Source organism: Peromyscus californicus, unplaced genomic scaffold (genome assembly GCF_007827085.1).
Source record: "Peromyscus californicus insignis strain IS unplaced genomic scaffold, ASM782708v3 Scaffold_10__1_contigs__length_136768540, whole genome shotgun sequence".
NCBI classification, from domain to species: domain Eukaryota; kingdom Metazoa; phylum Chordata; class Mammalia; order Rodentia; family Cricetidae; genus Peromyscus; species Peromyscus californicus.
The window spans coordinates 134,424,090-134,450,882 of NW_026294391.1; the positions used below are offsets into that span (position 1 = coordinate 134,424,090).

The window sequence follows — 26,793 nt, forward strand, 5'->3', positions numbered from 1 at the left end:
AGCAGCTTTCAAGACAGCCTGTGAGAGGCCCTGTCACCCTATCAGGTACACACACCTGGCTCTCAGGCCGGGCCACCAGAAGGGAGATGTTGGTGTTCTCCTCCTGGCTCAGGATAGCCACTGCCTCCTCTCGGTTCTGGACATCCATTCCGTTAATCTGCAGAGGTCCAGGGTACAATCAATAAGAATGCTAATGGAGGATTCTAACTGTACTAAGGATAGGCTCTTGAACTCTGGGAAGGCATAAATAAGCAAAATGCATCAGGGGAAAGGATGGCCTGGCCTGTGTAAGAGCATGTGTGCTCAGACAATGGGGGAGCAGAAATACAGGGAAAAGAGGGCAAGGGGGTGCTGGCAGGGATACATGTGAGCCACTCAGGGCAGTTAAGCAGAACAGAGGTAAGATTTGGTCCAGGTTCCAGGGTAGAAGGCCAGATTTTCAGCAGAAAAGATCTAAGAATGGATCATGGAGAGAGGACAGGGCTGCCACAGGGCAGGCATGGCAACCTGATCTTGAGTGCTCACCTGGATGATTCGGTCTCCCTCACGGATCCGGCCGTCTTTGGCTGCAATGCTGTTGGGATTTACCTGCAGGACACATGTATCTTGGGGACTTGGGCACCTATGGTGTCCTTTTCAGTGCAAGTGGGTATGTGTGGGGTAGCCTCACCTTGGGGTGCTCCCAAGGCAAATGCCCAGGCTTGCTCACTTTCCCACCTCACCTCAAAGTAGCAGCTTCCAAGCTCTAGGAAGCAGGGGCGGGTCAGTGGGCCCAGGCAGTTTGCTCCCTCAGCTTGGGAGAAGCAGAATGACCAGAAGCAGCTCCCCAGCCACTACCCAACACTTCTATATTTTGCCTCTATTCCTTGCACTGCTATACTCTTGCATCAAAGCCTTTCTCTTTTTCAGTGCTAAGGAACCTAGAGCCTTGTGTATACTAGGGAAGCACTTTACCACTGAACTATACCCCCAACTTTTTTGAAGATTCATTTTATTTTAATTTTTTTTTGTATATGTGCATGTGTAAGTATAGGTACTGGTAGAGTCCAGAAGAAGGTGTTGGATCCCCTGGAGCTGGAATTAGAGGTGATTGTAAGGTATCCTATGTGGGTTCTGGGAATTGAAATCAGGTCCTCTGAAAGACGAGTAAGAACCATCCTTCCAGAATACAGCCCCATACACCCCTTTTTAAAACAGTCTCATTATGTAGCTCTAGCTAACCTCAAGCTCACAAATCTAGCCTTTGCCTCATTAGTGATGGGTTTAAAAACACAATTACCCATACCCAACTTGTTGTGTTTTTGAAATAGGGTCTCATGCAACTCAGGCTGACCTCAAATTCACAATGTAGCCAAGGGTGACATTGAATTCCTGACCCTCCCAAGTGCAGGGATTACAGAGGCATGAGCTACCCAATTCAGAGGTTTTTTTTTTTTTTTTTTTTTTTTTTGGCCAGGAGCTAGGTACTGGCATGTGGCTGGACACTTCTTCATACATCAAGTCTGGGATGTTCTGGGCAGTGGGATTTTTTCCATTTGGAAGGGTAGCTTTAGTAGGATAGTGCTAGTGGAGGGGCTGCTGCTGGATACATAGACATCTGCCAAAGGGAAGAAAGTGGGGAGAGAAGAGGTGGGGTGTTTAAGTCCTTGATGTCTGGGCACAGACAGGACTGTCTCCCTAGATATACTGAAACCATGCTCACCATGGCCTTAACACCCACAACCTACTGTAACCTATTGTTAGGCCTCTGGACAGCTCTAAAGTCTGGACAGGCTTTGTGGAGAGACCACAAAGCTCAGCTAGAACAGCTCTGGGGCTCTGTGTGCCACAGCCTGCCACAGCACCTCTCCATACCTCTCCAACGTAGATGCCCAGGTCCTCCTCATCATCTGTGCGGTAGCACACCATCAGGCCCAGCTTGTCTTGGTGGCTGTTTTTACACAGCTCCACCTCCTGCCACAGGGGTAGGGGAGGAAGTAGAGTTATAAAGAACTGAAGTGTATGAGAAGGGATGCCTGCAGACTTGGCTGCAGCCTTGGCCCAGACCCTAGTTCCTAGCACCCCCAGCACTTCTATGTCTTTTGCTTCAATTACCTAAACTGAGTATATGCAGCCCCTGACTTTGAGGGCTACCCTCTCTTACCATCCTAAATGACGCAAGTGTTCAGTGGTTTCCCTACCAGGAATCGCCCAAGACATAGGATGTACAGGATACATAGGACACAGACATGCGTGGGACACAGAGTCACCAACATAGACAGAAGGAACACACCACCTCGCCCACACCCTCCCTGACTCAGGCTGTTCTCTACTGGGAAGGGTCATGAGGCCCAGCCACCAGGGGGCAGCAGGAGCCAAGCCTGGGCAGAGCCGCAGAAAGTGAGCCTGCTCAGACTCCAGCACACTGCAGGTTCTGGCTAGCCAGAATGGCCAGGCCAGCCAGTAGGCTCACCTCATACTCCAGCTCGTCCATTCGCTCTGCCTCCTGCGGGCCGCCCTCCATGAACTCCGCTGGATCATAATACTCATGGCTGATGGGGGGGCTGCCCAGGAGAAGGGGGAGGTCAGATAGGCTATCTGCTTCTTTAGCACCCTAGCCCCAGCTCCAAGCTGGCCAGTCCCAGTGTAGTAAGCAGAGAACCCTGTTCTAGATGTACTCTCTAGAGAAGGTGGCCAAGCTGCTGCCTCTAGAACCCTCCTTTCTGATCTATACAAATGCTATGGAAGGATCAGGAATGCTCCTCAAATAAGAGCTCACAGGTCCTTAGGACCATCCTAAGGACCTAGGTAGGCACACCTAGTTCTCACCATCCCAACTCCTAGACCAGGGGCTGATTTCTCCAAAGCTCTAAGTGCCCAGGCTGCCTCTGGCACTGTTCCCACTCATGCAGAACCCTCAGGAGTTACCCTGGCCTTCTGCAGAGCAGACAAGGACCCCTCTGCCTCCAGGGAGGGGTTGCCCTCTTTGCTCCAAAGACTGACTACTCACTGCCCTCTGGCCTACCTCTCTGAACAAAAGGGTTCCCAGGACCACCTCCCTGAATCCCCCAGTGGAAGCAGCAGAATGAGTCAGTGCTGCTCGCATGGTCACAGCCACCAGGCCAGGATGAAAGGCCCTTCTTTTGAGAAGGCCAAAGAAAGAAGCCGAAGAGATGGAGGAAAATCAGAGCAGGTAGAAGAATGAGACAGACAAAGGATGCAAGAAGATTCAAGGAGAGATGCTTGTAAGGAGGCAGAGAAGATAAGGCAGAAGAAGAAAGAGGATGGAGGAGCAGCCAAGTCCTGGGCACAGAGGCTCCCCCTTAGCCTTTCTGCCAGCTGGTGCCAAGCCTGAGGCCAGAGGTCTGGAGGTTTCGGAGCCCAAGTGCCACTGTCAGCTATAGAGGTCAAGGAGCCTGCTTCCTACTCAAGAGTGGCAACTGAGTTGGGTTTCCCCACCATAGCTAGAGCTGCAGCAAGCCACCTGTGGGTCACATGGGGACAACTGCCCCAGGTGGCGTGTCCTCTCTGGAGGCAGGGCCCAGGCCCTCCTGAGGGCAACTCACAGCTCAGAGAGGACGTACGGCTCCAAGATGCCCATGGGTGGGGTGGGCGGGCGCAGCTTGCCCAGTGCCATGATATGCTCGAAGGTGATGTCGGTCTGAGTGCCACTGTCCACCAGCTGAAGGTCATGGCAGGAGCTGTCCCCCCGCAGACGGGGGCTGCGTCTCAGCACCTGGATCACCAGGGGTTCTTTGGAGGCACGCAGGGCCTCTAGGGTTTGCTCCTGAGACAGCTTGGAGAGCTCCTTCCCGTTCACCTGTGGCAGAGATATGCCTCTGTGAGAACACTCATGAACCGGCTTCTCCCCTCTGGAGGTGAAGGCCAGCAGGACCCTGAGCTGCTAACCAGCACCCAGACCTGTTCAACCAAGGAATATGTTCTCCACCCAGCTCTGGCTACCCCTGGTGCTCTCCTTCCCAGGCAGACCCCATTCGTCAGCCTCCAACCCAGAGTTCTGAGTATTGTGACTCCCTCAAAGCCAGGTGACTAAGTATCTGTACAGGGTCTGAAAGTTCTGCCATCACCTTGAGACATCTGCAGTCCCTCCTCCACCAGGAATCATACAAAGTTCTCTGATCCTCCCATCAGGATCTGCCTCTCCTCTGGCAGCACTGACGCCAGAGCTAGCATCTAAAAAACCCAGAGTCCCTTGATGATGACTGAGACAAACTAGCCAACCTCAGTGAGTGTCAATTTGTGCTTACCCAATACTAGGGCCAGAGGACGACCGAGTACAGCAAAGCAATGAACACAGGGAAGGAGAAATGAAGAAAACACAGTAAAATGTATAAGGAAATGGGCTGTTCCTTCTGATGATAACTGACTTGCTTAAGAGGGAGAGACTCCTAACATTAAAAAAAAAAATACAAGTGTCCTAAAAGAGGTGCCAAATGGTGAATCTTACAAGGCCAGCACAATTTCCTGGGCACTTGCTATGTACCAGGTTGCAGGCAGGGCTCCTAAAATGAGTACTCACGAAATCCAAAGCCCTGACAACTTTAAGGGAGATACAAATATTGCCTCTGTTGTGCAGATGAGGAAAATGAGGCACAACCAGGTGAACAAATTGAGTCAGGGAAAGCCTGTACAGTGGCCAGAATGAGGGGCAAAGGAGGATAAGGCAGAAGTAGGGGACTGGGAACAGCTAGGTAGGAAGAGGAGAAGGATGGGCAGGAGGTGGGGGTGCAGGGGGTGGTCTTTCAGAGAGAAGCAGGCTGAGACCCTGGCAGGTAAAGGAAGGAAGCCCATCACTGGGTGGGGAAGTAGGCAGGCAGCCCCAGCTGGGTGTTGAGCAAGTACCTCTTAGTAGAAGGCTGCCCTCAGCCCAGCCAAAGTCTGTTAACTTCTGGAGCAGTTTGCTTTACTCCTTAGGTCTTCCTTTGATATGAGACAAAAAAAAAAAAAAAAAAAAAAAAAAAAAAGCGATGGGACATAACAAACAGATTCAAGGTACTTGTCAAAGGCCAGCAAGGGAAGCAGGAAGCAGTTTCTGGATATGGCAGTTGCTGAAAAACCTTTCTAGACTGAGCAAGACCATACCCATTGTTCCTCACTGGGATGAGCTTACTGGCATGGAGCCAGCCATCACCCCCACATAGAGGAGAGGTAGGCAGCATCCTTGAGTAGGTGTAGTGAAAGTGATGGGCCAAAAATAGAGGTGACACTTGAGAGGCTGGAGAGGATCACTGAGAGTTTGAGGCTGCTTGACATACATAGCAAAACCCTAAATCCTACCCCACACAAAAACAAGAGCTGGGTATGGTGGCTTGTGCCTTTAATACAAGACCTCAGAAAAAGGAGGCCAAGAGGCAGGAAGATCAGAAGTTCAAAGTCACCCTTAGCTAAATAACAAACCAGCATGGGTTACAAGAGACCCTGTCAGACATAGAGAGAAAGAAGGAGGAAGAGGGAGGGAAGAGGAAGAAAGAAAACAAACAGGTGAGAAGTACTTGCAAGGAATCAGAAGTCCCTTAGCTATGGCTGTGGCTCCATGCAGTTGTAGAAAATGCAGTTGTGAGTCCTCTGCTTTGCCTAGTTGCCCCAATATTTGCAAATCCACAAAGATCCTGTGTCATGCACTCATAGGATCAGCACATGCCTGTTTCTCACAGAGATTCCAAATTAGACTGCACATTTGTGCTGGTATATGCAACATGACAGCTTAGCCCTACAACATGAGCCATCTGAAAGAAGTCCAAGCTGTCTTCTGGGACCCCTCTCACTCAGAAACATCTTCCATTTTCTGTGAACCCATGTAGCCCAAACAGCCCTGTGTTATTTCATTATGTCCTTGTAAATAGGTTATAATATCTCCTTTCTCCCCTGAACTTTCTTTTTTTTTAAATTTTGTTTTTGTTGTTTCTGAGACAGGGCTTCTCTGTGTAGCCCTGACTGTCCTGGAACTCTCTATAGACCAGGCTGGCCTTGAACTCACAGATATCTGCCTGTCTCTGCCTCCCAAGTGCTGGGATTAAAGGGGTATGCTACCACTGCATGGATTCTTTTGGTTTTCCTTCTGGATTTTCATGTTCTAAGGCCCTATCTCAAAAAAAAAAAAAAAAAAAAAAAGCCCCAAACATCAAAAATCCCATTTTCTGTGAATATAAGAGAAACACCAGTCCATTGTAGAACATTTTTAAAACTACAGAAAACCAAAATTGCTTGTGATCTCAGGGATGTATGTAATGCTGTAACCCTGTGGACATACTTCCTGCCAGTCTTTTCTCTGTGTTTATTATAAGGTAGGGGCAGATCCTTCAAACCCTACTGGCCTTGTCCCTACTATATAGTAAGAAGACCATTTCCAATTTTTTGATATAAAGAATACAGCAGCTGGGTGGTGATAGCACACTCCTTTAATCTCAGCACTCAGGAGGCATAAGCAGGTGGATCTCTGTGAGTTCGAGGCCAGCCTGGTCTACAGAGTGAGTTCCAGGACAGCCAGGGCTGTGAAACAGAGAAACCCCGCCTTGAAAAACAAAACAAAACAAACAACAACAAAAAAAAAAGAATTGGTGTATTTTTCATGTATCTGTGTAATCTGTGGTTATCACACTAGATAAGTCTTTCCTGAAATGGAATTACTGGAACATCTTCAATGGAAATAGCTTCTCTCAAGCAAGACATTTCTAGAATAGTATTTCTAAAAAATCAGATGGAGCTGGATGTGGTGGCACACTCAGCACTCAGGAGGCAGAGGAATCAGGAATTCAAGGTCAGCCTCCTCTATATGGAGGATTAGAGATCAGCCTGGGCTAAATGAGATTCTAACAAACAACAACAAAACAAAAGGAAGTGGGGTAGGAGTAGGGAAATAGGGGAGTAGGGAGGGAGAGAGGGAGAAAGACAAGGGGAGGGGAGGGAGAGAAAAGCAGTCTACTGTAGAGGCCACGGTTAGCCAGGCAGACTGGGGAAGGGGCTATACACAGGGCACTAGCCAAGGTGTGTCAGGAAAGGCCTTTGACAAGGATGTGAGGAATTGCCTCCCTTGAAGTGGCTGGAGTCAGCTGTTAAAAACAGACATTAATATCAGCATTGTGACTGAGAAACTTCCAAATGAATGAATGGAATTAGAAACAAAGGCAATAAAGACTAAACCTCCTGGCTCTCTAATTGCTTTACTACACTTTACTGTCATCCTTGTGCTTGGCATTATTTCCATTTTGTGTGTCTGGAAGTAAACACTTGATGGTGTGTGGCTGCACATTTCTTTACTCTGCTCAGTGGTGGCTCATAGTAGTGGCTTGAAATGAGCTATAGTAGAGAGTTTACACCAGGAAATCAGCCAGTGCTCCAGCTCACTACTTAGTTTTGTTTTGTAACATCTACTAACTCATCACTACTCTTAAGTGGAAACAAAGAGACAGAAGAGGTCAGAGATGATCTGGAAGTTTCTGTATGGAAGGAGTTACCCTGAAAATCCCAGGGCAGGAAGACAAGCACAAGCACAGGGTGGGATGTTCAGGTGACACAGAACTGTAGGAATGCCTTTCTCCCTGGAATCATTAAGTTACCCAGCAGCTGCGTTACTATGGAAACCAGGCTCAGGCACTGGGAAGAGCTTGCAGGGCAGGCAGGTGGGGGCTGGGAACAGTCTTATTACCTCAGAAAAGGAGCCATCAGAGACTGCCTGTAACTGACCAGAGGGCTCTCCTGGCCCAAGTGGTGGCCACACCCCTCAGACTCCTCTCCCTCTTCAGGTCATGGTGATTCTCAAGAACTGGTAAAGGTAGATAGGACAGAGAAGTAAGAAATCCTTCTAGAGCAGGTAAAGATTCCCAATAAGATGGAAATACATGAGGCACTGCACAAAGCCACGTGGGACCAGGTACATGGCCAAAGACAACAGCAGCTCTTATCCTGAATGGAACTCTGCCTGCCTAGTCCCCAACTGTTATGAGGCATTTCTGACCTTCAGACTACTATTCTGTAAAAGGCATTCAGGCCTAGGCACATAGCTCAGTGGTAGAACATTGGCTTAGCATGCACAAGGCTCTAGGTTCTATTTCCAGGACTGGAAAAAAATGGCCATCAGCCTCCCCTTCAATTCACACAGGCAGCAGTGTCTAAATGCTGGGACTCAGCTGTAAGACACTCAGGATGCCCTCTGCACTTACATATCCCTTGCTGTCACCTATTACAAGCTCCAAAAAAATCCAAACAGACCAGAGATGTAATTGGAGCAAGGCAAACACCCTGCCTTAGTGATCACACAGCACTAACAAAACAAAACTCAGTAGCTACTTAGCAAAGGACATCAAAGGACAACAAAGCCATTCAGGGGAAAGGTGGCCCAAACCAGCCCAGTACTGGATGAAAAGGATGCCTGTTAGGATTGTTGAGACTGGGGACACCAAACCACTAAGAGCATGTTTATGTATTGCAATATATTTGATTACACTGTGTAAAGATGTATCACTGGCTGGGCAGTGTGGTGGTATTGTGTTCCCCAAAATATTGTGCACCCTAATAAACTTATCTGGGGTCAGAGACAGAGCAGCCACTAGATACAGAGGCTAGAAAATGGTGGCACTCACGCCTTTAATCCTAGCATTCCAGAGGCAGAAATCCCTCTGGATCTCTGTGAATTCAAGGCCACATTGGAAACAGCCAGGCATGGTGACACAAGCCTTTAATCCCAGAAAGTGAGCCTTTAATCCTAGGGAGTGATGACAGAAAACAGAAAGGTATATAAGGCGTGAAAACCAGAAACTAGAAGCTTTTGGCTGGTTAAGCTTTTAGGCTTTTAGCAGCAGTTCAGCTGAGATTGATTAGGATGAGGACTCAGAAGCTTCCAGTCTGAGGAAGCAGGATCAGCTGAGGAATTGGCGAGGTGAGGTAGCTGTGGCTTGTTCTGCTTGTCTGGTCTTCCAGCGTTCACCCCAATACCTGGCTCCAGGTTTGTTTTTATTAATAAGAACTTTGAAGATTCATGCTATAGGGCAGTAGTGGCACAAGCCTTTAAGCTCAGCACTTGGGAGGCAGAAGCAGGCAGATCTCTGTGAGTTCGAGGCCAGCCTGGTCTACAAAGCGAGTTCCAAGACAGCTAGGGCTGTTACACAGAGAAACCCTGTGTTGAAAAATAAACAAACAATACAAAACAAAGATATGTCACTGTGACTGGTTTAATGAAAAGCTGAACAGCCAAGAGCTAGGCAGGATTTCCAGGCACAGAGGACGCTGTGAAGACGAAGGGTGGAGTCTCGAGGAGATGTGGAGGAAGCATGACATGTAGGAGATGAGGTAACAAGCTATGAGTCATGTGGCAGCATGTAAATTAATAGAAATAGGTTTCTCTAAGTTATAAGAGCTAGTTAGAAACAAGCCTAAGCTATTGACCAAGCTTTCCTAATTAATAAGAAGTCTCTGAGTCATGATTTGGAAGCTGGCTGGTGGGACAAAGAAAGACTCACAACATGTATGCACCAACTAAAAGCACATTCTGGATTGCAACATGTGTGTTCTAGACTAAGGGCATTTATATCCTGGTAACAGCAGCCAAACAAGTTGGTCATCGGTAAAGAGGTACAGTACAAAGGAAGGAGTTGTTCACCTTATGGAAGAGCATGTTTCTTTTTGTAGGGGACTTAAGACATAATCTCACTAAGTTATTCAGACTGGTCTCTAGCCTAGAAATCTCTTTATCTTCCTGCCACTACCAATTACTACAGGTACCCACCACCACCTGATTCACACTTGCTTCTTTTAAAGGCATCAGCAGTAGAAAACCTGCATGAAAATCACTACACAAAAATCCCTCTGGGAGAAAGAAAGATCAAGGATGGTTCATGGGCAGTTTGAGATCTGCCATGAATACCTTCATTAAAGAACAAGTGTGGAGGGGGCTGGAGAGATGGCTCAGAGGTTAAGAGCACTGACTGCTCTTCCAGAGGTCCTGAGTTCAATTCCCAGCAACCACATGGTGGCCACAACCATCTGTAATGAGATCTGGTGCCTTCTTCTGGCCTGCTGTCATATATGCTGTATACATAATAAAAAATAAAATAAAATCTTAAAAAAAAAAGAACAAGTGTGGAGGCTGCCATGGCCCAAAGCAAGGCTGGGGTAAGTGCCAGTACCTTGTTCACACGTACTTATCTGTGTATAAAGGCAAGTCAAGAAGGTCTCAAGTCACTCAGGCCAAAGTTCAGTCACCACAGTCAGAAGCAGGTTTCACCCACAAGCCAGAGCCAAGGTACCACATCATCTCAGGCCAGGGATGCCAGGCAACAGGAAGGGCCAGAAGGCAGAAGGCCGAGCATTTATAATTAATAATAAGCCTCTGTGTGGTTATTTGGGAGCAACTGCTGGGACACAGAAAAACTCTGCCTACACTCTTCAACACCTGTTTGTGTTGAACACTTCTTTACCCTCATTCTACCACATCATGCAAGCTCAGGAAGTAATGTCCCACTGTTAACACAGCTAACCTATCTGTCACCCAAATAACTATGGGATCTGCACTATGTCCCAGAAACAGAGGCAAGTGTGTTGAATGGATACCTGACAGAGCACAATGAAGAATCTAATCTCCCTAAGATCATGGGGGATAAAGATCTACATAGCACACCAGACAGATAGGCCATATGGACTGGGGAGATAGCTCAGTCTGAAAGTGCTTGAGGGCCTTTAGTTCAATCCCTGGAATACTGTGCTGCTAGTTTTATGTCAACTTGACACAAGCTAGAGTTATCTGGGAAGAGGGAACCTCAACTGAGAATTAAATATCCCTTTGCTAGGCGGTGGTAGCACTACTTTAATCCCAGCACTCAGAAGGTTAAGGCCAGCCTGGTCTACAGAGTAAGTCCCAGGACAGCCAGGGCTACAGAGAAACCCTGTCTCGAAAAACCAAACCAAAACAAAACAAACGAGGGGGGTGGGGATATGTCCTCACCAAATTGCTCCTTGGGCAAGCCTGTGGTACATTTTCTCCATTTATGATTGATGTGGGTGGTCCATCCCACAGGAGGTGGTGCCACCCCTGAGCTGGTGGTCCTGGGTGCTACAAGAAAGTAGGCTAAGAGCTAGGTGGTGATGGCACAAGCCTTTAATCCCAGCACTTGGGACACAGAGGCAGGCGGACATCTGAGTTTGAGAACACCCTAGTCTACAGAGTGAGTTCCAGGACAGCCAGGGCTACATAGAGAAACCCTGTCTTAAAAAAAAAAAAGAAAGAAAGAACGAAAAAGAAAAGTATGCCTTCAATGATGGACTGTGATGTGAAAGTGTAAATTGAAATAAAAGCATTTTCCTTTTTATCATAGCAATAAAACCCTAAGAAAAACACATTAAGAAAAAATGCTGGGGCTCAGCGGTAGTGGCACACATCTTTGATCCCAGCACTCAAGAGGCAGAGGCAAGACCCATCCTGAGTTTGAGGCCAGCCTGGTCTATAGTTCTAGGACTTCCAGGACTACACAGAGAAACCCTGTCTTGAAAAACTGGGGGAAAAAAAGAAAGAAAAGACAAATGCTGGGTATCAGGCATAGTGGTACACACCTTTAATCTCAGCACTTGGGAGGAAGAGGCAAGTGGATTGCTGTAAATTCAAGGTCAACCTAGTATATATATATAATATGTGTATATATATATCAAGTGCCAGGGCTGTATAGTGAGGTTCTGACTTAGAGAGAGAAGAGAGAAGGAGAAGGAGAGGGAGAGAAGAGAAAAGGGAGAGAAAGGGGGAGAGAGAGAAATGCTAAATGATAGAAGGTGCACATTTGTAATCCCTGAGCTGAAGAGGTAGGACAGGAGGATCCCTGGGGCTCACTGGCCAGCTAGCCTAGCTGAATTAATCAGTTGAGTATCAAGCCAGATGAAACCCTGTCTCAAAAACCAAAGTGGAGGGCTATAGAGATGGCTCAGTGGTTAAGAACACTGGCTGCTCTTCCAGAGGACCGAGGTTTGATTCCTAGCACCCACATGGCAGCTCACAACCATCTGAAACTCCAGTCCCAGAGGATCCAACACCCTTTTCTGGCCTCCACAGACATTGCATACATGTGATGCACAAAAAGATATAATACATGAAGGCAAAGCACTTACACAAATAAAATTTGAAACAAAACAAAAACCAAGGTGGAAAGCCAGACACAGTGGCATGCTCCTATAATCCCAGCAATGGAGGAGGAGGCAAGAGCATCAAGAGTTTAACATTATCCTCAGTCACATAAAGAGTTAATGTCAAGCTGGGCAGTGGTGATACACACCTTCCAGCACTCAGGAGGCAAAAGTCAGTGGATCGGACAGCTGAGGCTGCAGAGAAACCCTGTCTTGAAAAATAAACAACAACAACAAAAGAAAGATAAAAGAAAAAAACCAAAGGTGAAAGAAAGCTGGGGAGATGAATCTGAAAGTATGAGATTCTAAGGTCAAATTACCAGTACCCATGTAAAAGCATGTGCCTATAGCCCCAGAATTGAGGCCTGAGAAAGGTAGATCCTGGAAGATCATTGCCTGGTTCACTGAAAGTTGAAGTGATAGAATACATCTGGCATCCTCCTCTGGCCTCAACATGCATGCAAACAGACACAAACACCTGTACACACATACATATAACTAACACACACACACACACACACACACACACACACACACACACACACACACGGTGCATATACCACAAATCACTTAAAAATTTAAAAAAAGGTGGGGGCTGGGAGTTGGCTTAGTAGGTGTAATGGCTAGTCTTTGTTGTTAGCTTGACTACATCTGGATGGATCATTTGAAATGGGAAGACCCACACTAAACCTGGGCCATACCTTCTGGTGGCAGCCCACATAAAAGAATATGAACAAAAGAAGCTTTTTTTTCCTTGTCACCTGATTTCTCTCACACTCCTTGGCAAGTTGTTAGGGCATTCCTTTGCTGGTATTAGAATCTACTTCTTCAAAATTCTAGCTGCTCTCTAGGACTTCCCTGGGACTACAAAACAAACAAACAAAAAACAAAAAAACAGCAGCAGTTTTGGAATGGATCCAGGTCTAGGATGGAACCTGAGAAGTGACCCAAGCCCTTTGGAGGTGCTGAGAAGGTTGTGAGTGAATCCCCAACATTGGACAATAAATTATTTACAGTTAGAAGTTTGGTTTTGCTCTGTTCAGATTGTGACTGTGCCATTGCTTATTTTTTATTATACAGGGGCTCACAGTTGAGCGACTTTAAATAAAGAGACTGGATATTTTAGAGAAACTTTGAAAGAGATTTTGGATGCTTTAAAGAGACTGAACTTTTATTTATTTATGGTTTTTTTGAGACAGGGCTTTTTTGTGTAGCCCTGGTGCACCCTCTGTAGACCAGACTGGCATCAAACCCTCTGACTCCTGAGTGTTAGGATTAAGGGATTAAAGTTGTGCACTACCACGACCAGCAAAACTGAACTTTTAAAGTGCTTAAATTTTCAAAGACTGTGGGACTTTTTTTTACAATGATTATTTTTTAATTTTATGTGCATTAGTGTTTTGCCTGCACGGATGTCTGTGTAAAGGTGTCAAATCCCCTGGAATTGTAGTTACAGGTATTTGTGAGCTGCTATGTGGGTGCTGGGAATTGAACCCAGGTTCCCAGAAGAGAGGCCAATGCTCATAACCACTGAGCCATCTCTTCAGCCCTAATTATGGGGCTTTTAAAGTTTGGAATGTATTTTATATTGAGATGTTGATGCTGATATGAGATCTTGGAGATATATAAAAAAGGAAAGGTTATGGCTTAATAAATGACTCCATAAGATTTCCCTGTAAGCAAATCTGTGGGATATCATCTTGGATTAATAATTGATGTGGGAGGGGCCCAGACCATTAATGGGTGATACCATTAGTCCTGGGCAGATAGTCTTGGGTTGTATAAGAAAGCAGGCTGAACAGCTGGGAGGTGGTAGCCCACACCTTTAATCCCAGCAATCTGGAGGCAGAGGCAAGAGGGATATCTGAGTTTGAGGCCACCCTGAAATACATGAAATCCTGTCTCAAAGAAAAAAATTCAACATTAGAAAAGGTTTCTGGACTGAAAGCGTAGTTTAGCAACAGATCAACTGCCTAGTAGCATCTCTATTACTTGGTGGGTGGCGTGGGGTTAAAAATTATTTTCTTCATCAAATCCAAGCCTGTACCACCTTTGGAGCAATCTGAAAAGAATCTACTTTGTTTCCAGTATTAGAAAAATGGCACTTACTGAGGAGACTATTGGCAGAAAACAAATAAAAATGTTTCCTTTATCAAGTACAACCTACCTACTTTGTAACAATCCAGAATACTTTACCTCTGAACACTTCTATACCTCCAAAGCCAGTCCAGTTGCCAATATGACTCATCTTTGCTGGCATTCCCCAAGGCCTATGTTGCAGTCAAATACAAGTCTCAAGGTTGTTCACACCAGCTGCTCCTTCATTCTGCACTAGCACCACTGCTTTTGTGCACAATCACAACATCTTTTTTGAAACAATAGAAGTACCCAAAGCACCACACACAGGATATATCATCTCAAAGACCTGTACTGAAGTCCACAAGCAATTGCCGCCCAGGAGCACCACTCCCTGGCCTGGGACTTTGTTTCCTCTGGATAATGGACTCTTTAGCATCCAGGTCTGCTTATTTCCTGATTTGTTGCTGAGTTTGGAATCCTTGGCTGGGACAGGGGTCCCAAGCCCAGTGGCCATCTCCAGATATCATGGCACTGGGCACTCCTCATTCCAGCCTGACTCAGTATCCCTTCCAGACATACAGCCAACAAAATTTTACCTCAAAGTATAAAAATAGTCAACCTTCTGTAAATTAACTAGAAGGGAATTAACTTTAAGAAAAGGCAACTATTCTTCAAATTTAATTACAAAGATATTTGATGTAGTGCTATTACTGTGGTAGAATACACCTAACATAAAATTAACCACCTTTAAAAATATACAACCAAACTGAACATAGTGGCACATGCATTTAGTTCCAGCATTTGAAAAGCACAGGCAGGCAGATCTCTTAAACTTCAAAGACAGCCTGTTCCAGGCCAGCCAGAAGTACACAGGTGAGACCCGGTCTCAAAAAATGAAAAAAAAAATCTAAAATTTTTTAAATTAAATACACAACCAATAAATGTTTAGTGCATCTATAATGCTACACAGCTACGTGCATAACTCAATACTATTATTTTAAATTACCTAGAGCAAATTGTTTTTATTTTAAGGCAGGGTCTTGGTTGTTCAGGCTGGCCTTGAACTCTTGAACTCCTTGTCCTGTCTCCACCTTTCCAATGCTGAGATTATGGGTGGTATCTGCTTTTGTAAATGAAGGATATGTGAGGAAAATGGGGTCCCAGATGTGTCATCTCCAGTGTCCTGTCAGAGGCCCTTAGACTGGGCATCTTGTGTTGAGAGTAGCTCATAGTCCCAGGGGCAAAGCACTGGTGATTCCTGGTAGAAGCCTGGAAACTAGGAGGAGGGGGGAGGAGTTCTGCTCCAACTCTCAACTAAAAGGAAAAGTTGAAAGGTAAGGCAAAAGAGTAGCAGCTGCTTCTCTGTGGGGGTGGAGGACTTGAAACACAGGCCCTACCCCATGCTCAAGAATATAATTGGGTCAGGTGGTGGTGCACACCTCTCTCTCTCTCTCTCTCTCTCTCTCTCTCTCTCTCTCTCTCTCTCTCTCTCTCTCTCTCTCTCTCTTCTCTCTCTCTCTCTCTCTCTCTCTCTCTCTCTCTCTCTCTCTCTCTTTGGTTTTTTTGAGACAGGGTTTCTCTGTGTAGCTTTGCGCCTTTCCTGGATCTCGCGCTGTAGCCCAGGCTGGCCTTGAACTCACAGAGATCCGCCTGCCTCTGCCTCCCAAGTGCTGGGATTAAAGGCGTGCGCCACCGCCAGGTGCTATGGGAGGCAGAGACAGGCGGATCTTTGTGAGTTCGAGGCCAGCCTGGTCTACAGAGCTAATTCCTGGATAAATTGGAAGGTGATGGGAGGGGACAGGCAGAGCTACATCCAACAGTACATGGCAAATGGGACCCCTGCATACATGGGACCAACCACTAAATAAGTTGCAATCCATGCAAAGTGGATTATTGTTCTATCACAAAATGGAAAAATGAACCTGGTGAGATGCCTGAACATTTTAAGGATGGACCTTAAAAATGGTTTATATTAAGCAATAGAAAGCAGACACAAAAGGCACATATTGTATGGCATTCCATTTAAGTGGAATGTCTCCATCAGGCAAATCCATGGGGACAGAAAACTGTAATGGTTGCCAGGAGCTGAAGGAAGGTGAGTGGGGAGTGGCAGTTTAATGGGTCTCAGTTCTCTTTGGAGGCAATGAACACACTCTGGAACGCCAGTGTTAGTGGTTGAACATTGTGAATAGATGAAATGTCACTAATAGCACATTTTACATTTTGTGTACTTTACTACAATAAAAATGAAAGCTGTTGCCAATGTCCACAGAGACCAGGGATGTCCTTACAAAAGAGAGGAATGCTGAGGGACAACTCCAGGATTGGGGCTTAACGAGAAATTGAAATTCTTGCTTCTTTGTTTTCAGAAAGGATCTTACCTATAATATACTTTCTCTGTAACAGATATACCTTTTTAAATTTTTTTTTTATTTTTGGTTTTTCAAGACAGGGTTTCTCTGTGTAACCCTGGCTGTCCTGGAACTTGCTTTGTATACCAGGCTGGCCTTGAACTCAGAGATCCACCTGCCTCTGCCTCCCAAGTGCTGGGATTAAAGGCATGCCCCACCACCACCTGGTGCAGATATATCTTTAAACTCCTGTTCCTCTTTCCTTTGCCTTCTAAACACTGAGATTACAGGCTGTGTCACCGCATGTTTCCTTTGTCGCAGCTTGAAAGTCCTGAGATTGACAAACATCTCCAGCACACGGTTGGTTACATCTACAACTCAACAAGAACCACCAACTTGAGTATCCTGTAACCACTGTTGCTGGGTTTTATTTTTTGTTTGTTTGTTTGTTTTATGTTTCTATTTGTTTTTGTTTTTTTGAGACAGGGTTTCTCTGTGTTGCTCTGGCTGTCCTGGATCTCACTCTGTAGCCCAGGGTGGCCTGGAACTCAGAGGTCCACCTGCCTCTGTCTCCCAAGTGCTGGGATCAAAGGCATTCGCCACTAAGCCCAGCTATTGCTGGATTTAATTGCGAATGACTCTTGATTTGAAATCATGAGGAGGAGGTCATGAAGTGGAAGAATGAGTGGAGGACTTTGGGGCACCTTGACATTTGACTGGTTGGAAAGTAAAGTCATCAACAAATAAAAGCAAGGGCAAGAAACCAGATTTGGGAGGGGAATGAGATAGACGGAAAAGGAACTGGTGGTGGTGGGGGGGTGCAGACAGACCATAAAGATCTGTCTGAGTAGGCATAGTCTTCCTTGGAAGCTTTTACAGAGGTGGATGGGGGCAACTCAGGACACTTGCTCCCTTTGTTTTTGTTTTGAGTTTTCTTTTTGGAGTGGGTGGAGGGGGACTTTGCCGGGACAGGATGAATGCTAATGAGGATTAGTGGAGGAAAAAATTCTCAAAGCCAGAGTAGAGGAGGGATGACGGTGGGGCCACACGGTGGTGGCAGATATGCAGGAGCCCCAGGAGTGCTGACCCCGCCTTCTGGATCGGAAGCTGCAGACAAAGGGAGCGTGGTGGCGGCAGCAGAGGAGGAGGCGGCAAGGTGCCAGTAGGCACATGGAGACGTCAACAGGACCCCCAGAACCGGTCCTCCCCGCCTCCCATCTTCCCCCCCCCCCCCCGCACCACCCCCCCCCCGCACCCCTCTCCCCGCCGGCGGTGCCAGAGAGTGTGACACAACCGGACACCGTCTGCCTCATTGTTTGGCCTGACCTCGTTGCACTCGGGGCTGGGATGTCTTCCTACTGGTCCCGGGTCTCCCGAAACGAAAGGGGGAGGTGGGGCCAAGAGGAAAGAGCCCTACCTCAGGATATCCTGTAAGGCCTGAGATTTCCTATATGGCTTGAGAAATGGTCTTTGCACTCTCATGGATAACGCAAGGAGTAGCCAGTGAAACTACATCATTTCTAGGGAACCCAGGTGCCACAGTCAGTCTGCTTACCCCACTCTTCAGATGAGGAGTCTGAGGCTGGGGAAGAAAGAAACCGGAAGTTAGCCTCCAGTTCCCACCGACCTGCAGGCTATCAGTTCTGCTCTATGCAGTATACAGGGGATGTGCTGGAAGCAACTTCCAGACAGATATTATTGGGATGTCGCGGTGAGCTGATCAACAAAGTGAAAAGAAATCCCGAAGAAACACAGCAGGTCCTCAACATTCTGGGTTTATTCCTCACACACACACACACCCTGCCCCCCAGAGTCCAATAGAAAGTCCCCCATTTATGTTTTCCCAACACAGGGTTTTAAAAACTGTCAACTTCCAAGAAGAATAAACACCAGCATGTTCGCTTTACCCATAATGCACACCTGCTTTCACTTACTCATATTTGCACAAGCATTAGAAAACCCCAAACTTGCCTCTACTGGATGTGCCTCCCCATGGGAGGCCTTGCCTTCTTGTAGGAGGGAGTGGGGGGGGGTTGGTGGGGAGGCTGGGGGGGGGGGGCGGGAGGAGGGAAGGGGGGATCTTTGATTGGTGTGTAAAATGAATGAAATTTTTTTTCTTAATTAAAAAAAAAGAAAGAAAACCCCAAACCATCACTCCATTCACCATATCATGCTATTTATCACGAATTCCACCTGGCCCAAAACTCTCCAATTGTACCATGATACCCTTATAATTTCTTCTAATCCTGGATCAAAGCAAGGAGCACACATCACTTTTGCCCCTTGTCTACTTTAGTCTAAACAACCTATCCACTTTTTCTTTTTCACCTTTCATGACATGTGGCTCTTGGCAGAGCCCTTACAGAAGAATCTACAGTTGCTGATTTATTCTCTATGATAAGATTCAGGTTAAATATTTTCTTTTTTTTTTTTAAAGATTTATTTATTTATTATGTATACAGTGTGTTTTTGTTTTGTGTGCATGTATGTATGTACACCAGAAGAGGGCACCAGATCTCACTACAGAAGGTTGTGAGCCACCATGTGGTTGCTGGGAATTGAACTCAGGACCTCTGGAAGAACAGCCAGTGCTCTTAACCTCTGAGCCATCTCTCCAGCCCCCTCAGGTTAAATATTTTGGCAAGAGCACCAGCCACGTGATGACACAGTGTTTACACTTCTGCCTCACTGTATTCCAAGGTTGGGGATGCTCAGCTTCATCACATAGTCAAGGTAGTAGCTGCAAATAAGGCTCCCTTATAAGGTACACTTTGTGACAGGGTCTTGCCATGAAGCTCAGGCTAGCCAGCCTCCTGCCTCTGCTTCCCCAATCTTGAGATTACACATGTGTATCACCATGCCTGGTATAAGGTGCACTTTCTCTTTCTTGTTCACAATAACAGGGGCTGACCCTTGCCTAAGTGAATTATTCCACTGGTGACTATGAAATGCCTTAATTTCTAGCATGGACACAGCACACATTCCACCCACATCTGCCAACCTGGGAAAGGGTGTGGCTGCTCATTCACCACTCCCAATCTCTCTGTATTGTCCTTTCTATCCACCTGTCCAGGGCCGGAAAGCAGAGGACAAGGGAACTGTATCTACAAGATCTTTTTGAGTATCTGGGGAAGTGGGTAACTTCAGAGTTGTCTGTATGTGCTAAAGGAATGTGGGTTTTGAAAAGAGTCAACTGCATATGACATAGAAGAATAGATTGTACCCCTAAAGGCCTGATTTAGACAATGTCCTCTAGAAGTCCTGGATTTGTAATTTAATAGGTCTGTGGTGAGGTCTTACCATTTATTTGTAAAAACACTGTACTTCCCCACTGATACTAAAGTAACTTGAGGCTTCCATTGAACTTTTCCAAGTTCCTATGTGAAGCCCTCACATCATCAGGAAAGCAACATCACTCCCAGCTCCTGAGAAGGAAATGCAGACTCCGGAAACAAACAAGCCCCACATCCCACCCCTCACAGCTCTTAATCTGGATTTACATTTGAACAAGGATCTCCCTCTGGTGGGGGTGGAGTCTGGCCTGGGGGGAGGGGTGTAAATCTGGGACGGAGGAAGTGGTCATGAATTGAGGTGGGGGGGCAATAAAAGACTCTGCCGCAAAAATTCTTTTAGAAACCAGATCAGGCTCCAGCATCTCCCTTCTCTTCCAAAGCTGCAGTGTGGGTAATGTTGGTTCAGAGTTGGCTGAGATCACTCTCCCTGCCTTTCCAGAGGCCAGCTGACAGGAAGAAGGAATGCCCTATAAGGTCAATAGCCAGCTTCCTGAAAGTATGCCCTTTGGGTGTTTGTTCAGTTTTCCCGTGCACAATATAGGCTGCCGGGAGCCAAAGCTCTCACTACCTCCAGCTAACTTGGTAGAGCAAGGGCAAGGTCCATAGTTCCCCATAATCAGAATGATGTTATCTGCTGTACGCTGTAGTGAAGATCAGAAAGAATGCATTATGAAAAGGAAGGTATCTTGACACCTGGGCCTGCAACTTCCCAGTCTGTTCCTTCTGTGCATATTATGCCTTTACTGTTGTCCCTGTCACTCTCCTAACTCACCCTGCATGCTATACTTCCTCACAATTTGAGCCCTTTCCTCTGTTTTTTCCTCACTTTTTTCACATTAGAGAAACTCTCAGAATAAGATAAGACAGTCTTTAGTCACTGGATGTTAAACAGGTCTTGTTCTATGTCTCATCGATCAACTGAATGGGCTGCAGCAACAATGACTTACTTCTACCTCTGGTATCCCAGGGGATCTAATGCTGACCATGAAGGAGATACATTCAAGCTGCTTCCATCAGCTTATCTATAGACAAGTGCTCTTTCACTATTAACAAGTGGGGAAATTGAGGCACACAGCCACCCACAGACTTGCCCACAGGTAAGGGTTGGGGGCAGAACTACTCTTACCTACTACCACATCAACCTGATGGAGGAAAATGAAAGAACTAGACCACGGAGATACCCCACATGTCACAGGGCTGAAAAGAAACACATTTACTGTGGGGTGTACATGTGTAAACATGATGTTCTGAGTTTTGAAGTTAACTAAGGTATGATTAGCATGTGTTTGGAATGTGAAGTGAAACAGGTTTTATATATTATGTCTACATACCTGCAAAACTATTGTTAACAGAGACAGTGGTGATTGGTGTCATACCCAAGGGTCTGGATACTCCTACTACACTGACCATCCCTGCAACTGCTAATGTTTCTGTCACAATTTATTTCAATGGAACAGACAGCCCTTAGAACTCAGAGGTAAAGAGTTAGGGATGTAGTTAAGTGGTAGAGCACTTGCCTAGCATATACAAAAGACCCTAGATTCAGTATCCAGAACCACATAATATAATTTGCTCTTTGACACCAAAGGCTGAGGTGTGAGTCTCACCTACACATTTGAAGCAAGGCTGTGCTAGACCTATCTCAAAAAAGGGGAAGGAGGAAATCCAGAGTTCAAGATCTTTCTCAACTACAGAGTTTAAGGTCAGCCTGTAACTATAAGAGAAGAGGGGAGAGAGGGGAGGGAGGAGGAGACCTAAGAGATGATCTGCACCTGCATTTTATCCCAGGAACTTACATGATAAAAAACTGACTCCTAAAAGTTGTCCTCTGATCTCCACATGTGCAATGTAGCACACATTCATCCTCACCCACAGTAAGTACAAAAAAATTGTAAAATTAATTTTTATCTTTTTTGTTTTGTTTGTTTCTTTCTTTTTTTTTTTTTTTTTTCCGAGACAGGGTTTCTCTGTGTAGCTTTGGAGCCTGTCCTGGAACTCACTCTATAGACCAGGCTGGCCTTGAACTCACAGAGATCTGCCTGGCTCTGCCTCCCGAGTGCTGGGATTAAGGGCGTGTGCCACCACCTCCTGGCATAAAATTAATTTTAAAAAGAGAAAATCTTGGGACAATGGTACAAAGCAAGTTGACCATGTATGGAAGATAGCTGTTAAAATTCAGTGGCCTCCTTTCCATTCCCTCTAATGATTTCCCTTCCTCAGAAAAGGATGCAAGGTGGGCAAGCAGATCCAAATCTCTTGAGCTGAGTAGTGGGGGAGGAGTCTCCACCAGATCCAACACCTGGGATGGAGCCTGTCACAGTAGGGACTCAGCAAGCAGGTACTGGAAGAAAACCTTTCAAGACCACCTAAAGGTTTCAGGGAGGTGGTGACAAATGCCTTTAATTCCAACACTCAGGAGGCAGATCTCTGAATTCAAGGCCAGCCAGGGTGGTTACACAGAAGAACCCTGTCTGGGGTGGGGTGAGAGAGGAAGGGGAGCTGGCTATGTATCATAGGCCTGTCCTAAACTCACCCACTTCCTCTTATGTCACAGGTTGGCATAATGCTCCCCAGAAGTAATGAGTGACTTCCAGTGGAGACCTTTGTGGAGGCTGATTTACTAAGCACCAATATGTGCTAGGCAAGCTAGCATGTCAGAGTCATAGAAGGAATGACAAGATAAGGAAGACCAGGATAACGGGGAAAACAAAGATAGATAAGGTCTATAGAATTTGGGACCTGATTAGACACATGAATGACAAGAGGGCCTGCTGGTGATGGATAGAGGTGGCAAGCAGAAGCATCGGGAAAGCCTCTGAGAAGGTGCATGGTACCAGATGCATGCTACTTCCAATTTTCTACTCTTCCTTTCTATGTCAACATGCAGTCATCCTTTTTAATCAAGGAAAGAGGTACATTCCCCTCTTTTTTTCAGAGGGAGTATTTCATAAGCATACTCAACCTGCTTAAGTATGCTAGAAGGGCACAACTGAAATAATAGACATGGGTATGAAGTTCTGACATGCTAAAGGGCCTATAACAGATCTTATCAGTCAGATAGATAACAGAATCACACAATCATCTCAATAGTGACAGAAAAAGCATTTGACAAAATAATAATCTCCCATTATAAAAATTTTTAACAAACCAGGGACAGAAGGTAACTTCCTCAACCTGCTAAACCCAGGTGGTACACACCTGGGACTTGAACATTCTCAGCAAATAAAAACAAACTTATTCCTAATCCAGATGCATTTTCTTTTTCTTGCCATCTGTTGTGACCGGAACCTCCACTACACTGTTGAGTAGATGTGGTAAGAGGAGACATCCTTGCCTTGTTCATAATCTGAGAGGGAAAAGTGTTCACTTTTCTATCAATAAGGAGGAGGGTAGCTGTTTTTTTTTAATTGATAATTTATGTGCATGTGGATTTTGCCTGCATGAATGTCTGTGTACCACATGTATTCCTTGATGTTCCCCTGGCCATCAGATTCCCTAGAACTAGGGTTACAGACAGTTGTGAGCCACCATGTGGGTACTAAGAATCAAATGTGCTTCCTCTGGAAGTGCAGCAAGTGCTTTTAATTGCTGAGCCATTTCTCCGCTCCTGCTCTTATTTATTTATTTAATTTATTATCTATTATTATAATACAGGATCATGTTATGGAGTAGAGGCCTCAAACTCTCTTGATCTTCCTGCCTCAATTTCTCCACTTGTTAAGTAATAGTGAAAGAGCACTTGTCTATAGATAAGCTGATGGAAGCAGCTTGAATGTATCTCCTTCATGGTCAACATTAGGTCCCCTGGGATACTGGAGGTAGAAATAAGTCATTGTTGCTGCAGGCCATTCAGTTGATCGATGAGACATAGAACAGGACCTGTTTAACATCCAGTGACTAAAGACTGTCTTATCTTATTCTGAAATTTAGAAACAAGTCCAAGCCTGACATAATGACTCATGTACTTGAGAAGCTGAGGCAAGAGAACTGTTATGAGTTTAAGCCCAGCCTGCTACATAGTAAGTTCTAGACTAACTTGGGATATAGTTAGGCTGCCTTAAAAAGAAATTCCACTTACAATAACATCAAAAAGAATAAAATAGTTGGGCTGGAGAGATGGCTTATCAGTTAAAAGCACTGGCTGCTCTTGCAGAGGACCCAGGTTCAATTCTCAGCACCCAGGTGGCTCACAAATGTCCATAATGCCAGTTCCAGGGGTCCGTCCAGTCCCACGTGTACTCATGCCCTCTGTGGCCTCTGAGGGAACCAGGCCACCTGATCCATACACAATTAAAAATGATGATGATGATGATAAATCCTAACATAAATTTAACAAATACAAGCCATATCTGAAATAAAGACCTGGCCCAAATAAACAAGCAATATTCTATAATCTGAGCTATGGAGTCAATTCCACTCCATCAAAATCCCAGTTTATTTTCAGAAAACAAGTTAATCCCAAAATTCACAAGGAAATAAGGGATGCAATAGAGCCAAAACAATCTTTAAAAGGAGATAGAGTTGGAGGACCAACTACTTCCTAACTTCAAAACTTCCCAGAATGCTCCATCATAATAGCATAGAGACAGACACTTCTGCAAAGTGGATATGTAAAGGGACAATAAGCACAAGAAAAAAAATGCTCTATAGCATTTAGCCAACAGATATGCAAATCATCAAATCCACAATGAGAGCTGGGGGTATGGCTCCATGGTGGAGCTCTTGCCTAGCTCCTAACTAGCTCTTGGCTTCCACCCCCAGCAATACATTTGAGCAAACAAAAAAACCCACAAAAGATGCCACTTTATACCCATAAGATAAGAGATCACCAGAAAATTATGTGTTGACAAGCATGTGGAGAAATTGGAACTCTTATACATTGCTGGTGTTAGTGTTAAATGGTACCATCACCAGGAAGAGATGACTGGGGATTACTATATGGTCAGCAACTCCATTTTTAGGCATTACTCAAAACAATTGAAAGCAGAGATTCAGACATTTGTATACCAGTATTCATTGTAGCATTATCCACACTAACCAAAAGCACTAAATTGTATTCTTTGAAAAGATACATTATATGGCCTGTGAATTTGATGTCAATAAAGCTATGATTTCTTTTAAGTTCTAGTGTCATGGTGAGAGAGTCTCTACCAGCAAGTTGCAGAGGCCATGAGTTAATATGAAGTCACTTTGAAAGAGACAAGGAGAAGGGCACTCAATATGGGGGAAGGCACATGAAGGCACATGTTTAAGGATCTCAGGATGCAGGAAAGAGATACTGGAAACTGCCAGGGTTTTCAGGACAAAAGTTGCCTTCTGATCTGGTAGGGTCCGGCCTGAAGGAAACTCTCCTTGAGGTCTATAAACATCTCCTCACCTGGGCTACCTAATAGCTTTCACTGTTTTCCATATATTGTTTCTACGTTCATTCCTTTTGTTTTTACTTAATTTGAAAGGATAGCTCTGCTTTTAAAAACCATCTGGTGTGCCAAGGAGAACCAAGAAAATGAAAGTTTGTGTCCAAATTTTAAAATAGCAACCCATGGGAGCTGAGCACAAAGGATGAAGGTTGCTCTGCAGTGGCCTCCCTTTTAGCCAGCCACGTAGCTGAGGGCAAGTCCTTTCTGTGAGAGGTGGGGGCTCTCTTTTAAGAAGTCCAGCAGGGACTCTCCTACCGAGGGTCACCTGAGCCTTCCTGCCCATTGAAACCCCAACAGAGGCAGCCCTAGTTCTGAAATACAATATGTTTTACTGAACCCTTTTGTCGGTTTCAAGCTAGGTCATTTCAGATTCTTAACCCACTAGAAGGGTGGCAACGGACAGGTGAGGGATCCAAACAGTGGGAACAAGAGAGGAGAAACAACGGTGATGGGGCAGGGTTTGGCTGAGGGAATAATTAGGGAGGACATAAAAAGGGAGACCACAGAATCAAGCAGAAGAGACTAGAAGCGCCTCCCCCAACGTGGTGCTCCATGCCCACCATCTCTTGCCCATTATTTCCTATTCCTGCTCATGATGAAGGTAAGACCAGAGTAAGAATGATCGGCTCCCCAAGCTACTTCAATACCATCCCACTACTATGACTGACACCATCTCCCCTGCTACTCCTGCCGCTTTCCTGAAGAGTTTCCTCTATTTGTCCAGGAGCCTACAGGTTCTCTCTGAGCCAAGACCTCCTGTGTGCACTTGTTCCCTGGTTCTGATCAACAAACTCAGTAGCTGAGGCACAAGTCACTAAACTCACCTGTCTGCACCCACATCTGCTCCTGGTCCTGACACTCTGATCTCGACCTCTCTCTTAGCACTTGTGCGTCTCAGTGAACATCATCTGGGACACATTTCTCTAAACAACTCGCAGGGTGCACACAACAAGTACACACGCGCGGGGCTGGAGAGCCTCCGCACACACACAGACAGGGCACAGGCACGCACTCACGTAGTTACGCCACGCACAGGCAAGGAAATCCCACTCGTGGCTCAGGGGCTGGGCTCAAGGTGCGAGCGTGGAGCAGGGTGTCTCCTCCCGCCCCGCAGGAGTCGCTCGCATCGCCCTCCTTGTCCCCAAGACCCAGCAGGCCAAAGCGGATGCTAATAGGCAGAGCGAGTGCTGGGCACCACCGATCCTGGCGTCACCCACTCATCCCAGATTCCTGAGGCCCAGGAGTCGACAGTCATTACTGGGTCAGACCAGAGAGTTGGGTGCGAGAATGGGTACCCAAACCCAGCTCGGTTGTCGACGTATTTTGAGTCTGGACTGCCAGGACGGGATTCACTCTCTGGCCTGTGGGAACTCTACAGCTTCTTTGGTTCTGGGTCCAAACAGGGGAGCATGTGCGGGGGAACCCAGCCCGTTGCTATGCAACCTCCGTCACGAGCGGGCCACAGAGCGCCTCTCAGTCCTGGGACAGAATCCTAACTTCCCACCTGGGCTGATCTGGACACATAGTTCATAGTCCTTATGTACTCGG

The 26,793-nt window shown here is 46.0% G+C and overlaps 1 protein-coding gene across 4 annotated transcripts in view; it reads right to left on the reverse strand.

Moving 5' to 3' along the window:
• Positions 1 to 26,793, reverse strand: part of Pdzd4 (PDZ domain containing 4) — a 30,723-nt gene that overhangs the window by 3,035 nt on the left and 895 nt on the right. For 2 of the 4 annotated variants that reach the window (XM_052742000.1, XM_052741982.1), the window contains exons 2-6: positions 3,546 to 3,799; positions 2,453 to 2,543; positions 1,855 to 1,953; positions 526 to 588; positions 56 to 157 (exon numbers count right to left, since the gene is read on the reverse strand). In XM_052742000.1, the coding sequence (XP_052597960.1) occupies positions 56 to 157; positions 526 to 588; positions 1,855 to 1,953; positions 2,453 to 2,543; positions 3,546 to 3,799 (609 nt within the window). The remainder of the gene's footprint in view (positions 1 to 55; positions 158 to 525; positions 589 to 1,854; positions 1,954 to 2,452; positions 2,544 to 3,545; positions 3,800 to 26,793) is intronic. The other 2 variants (XM_052741991.1, XM_052742011.1) reach the window with 2 other exon arrangements.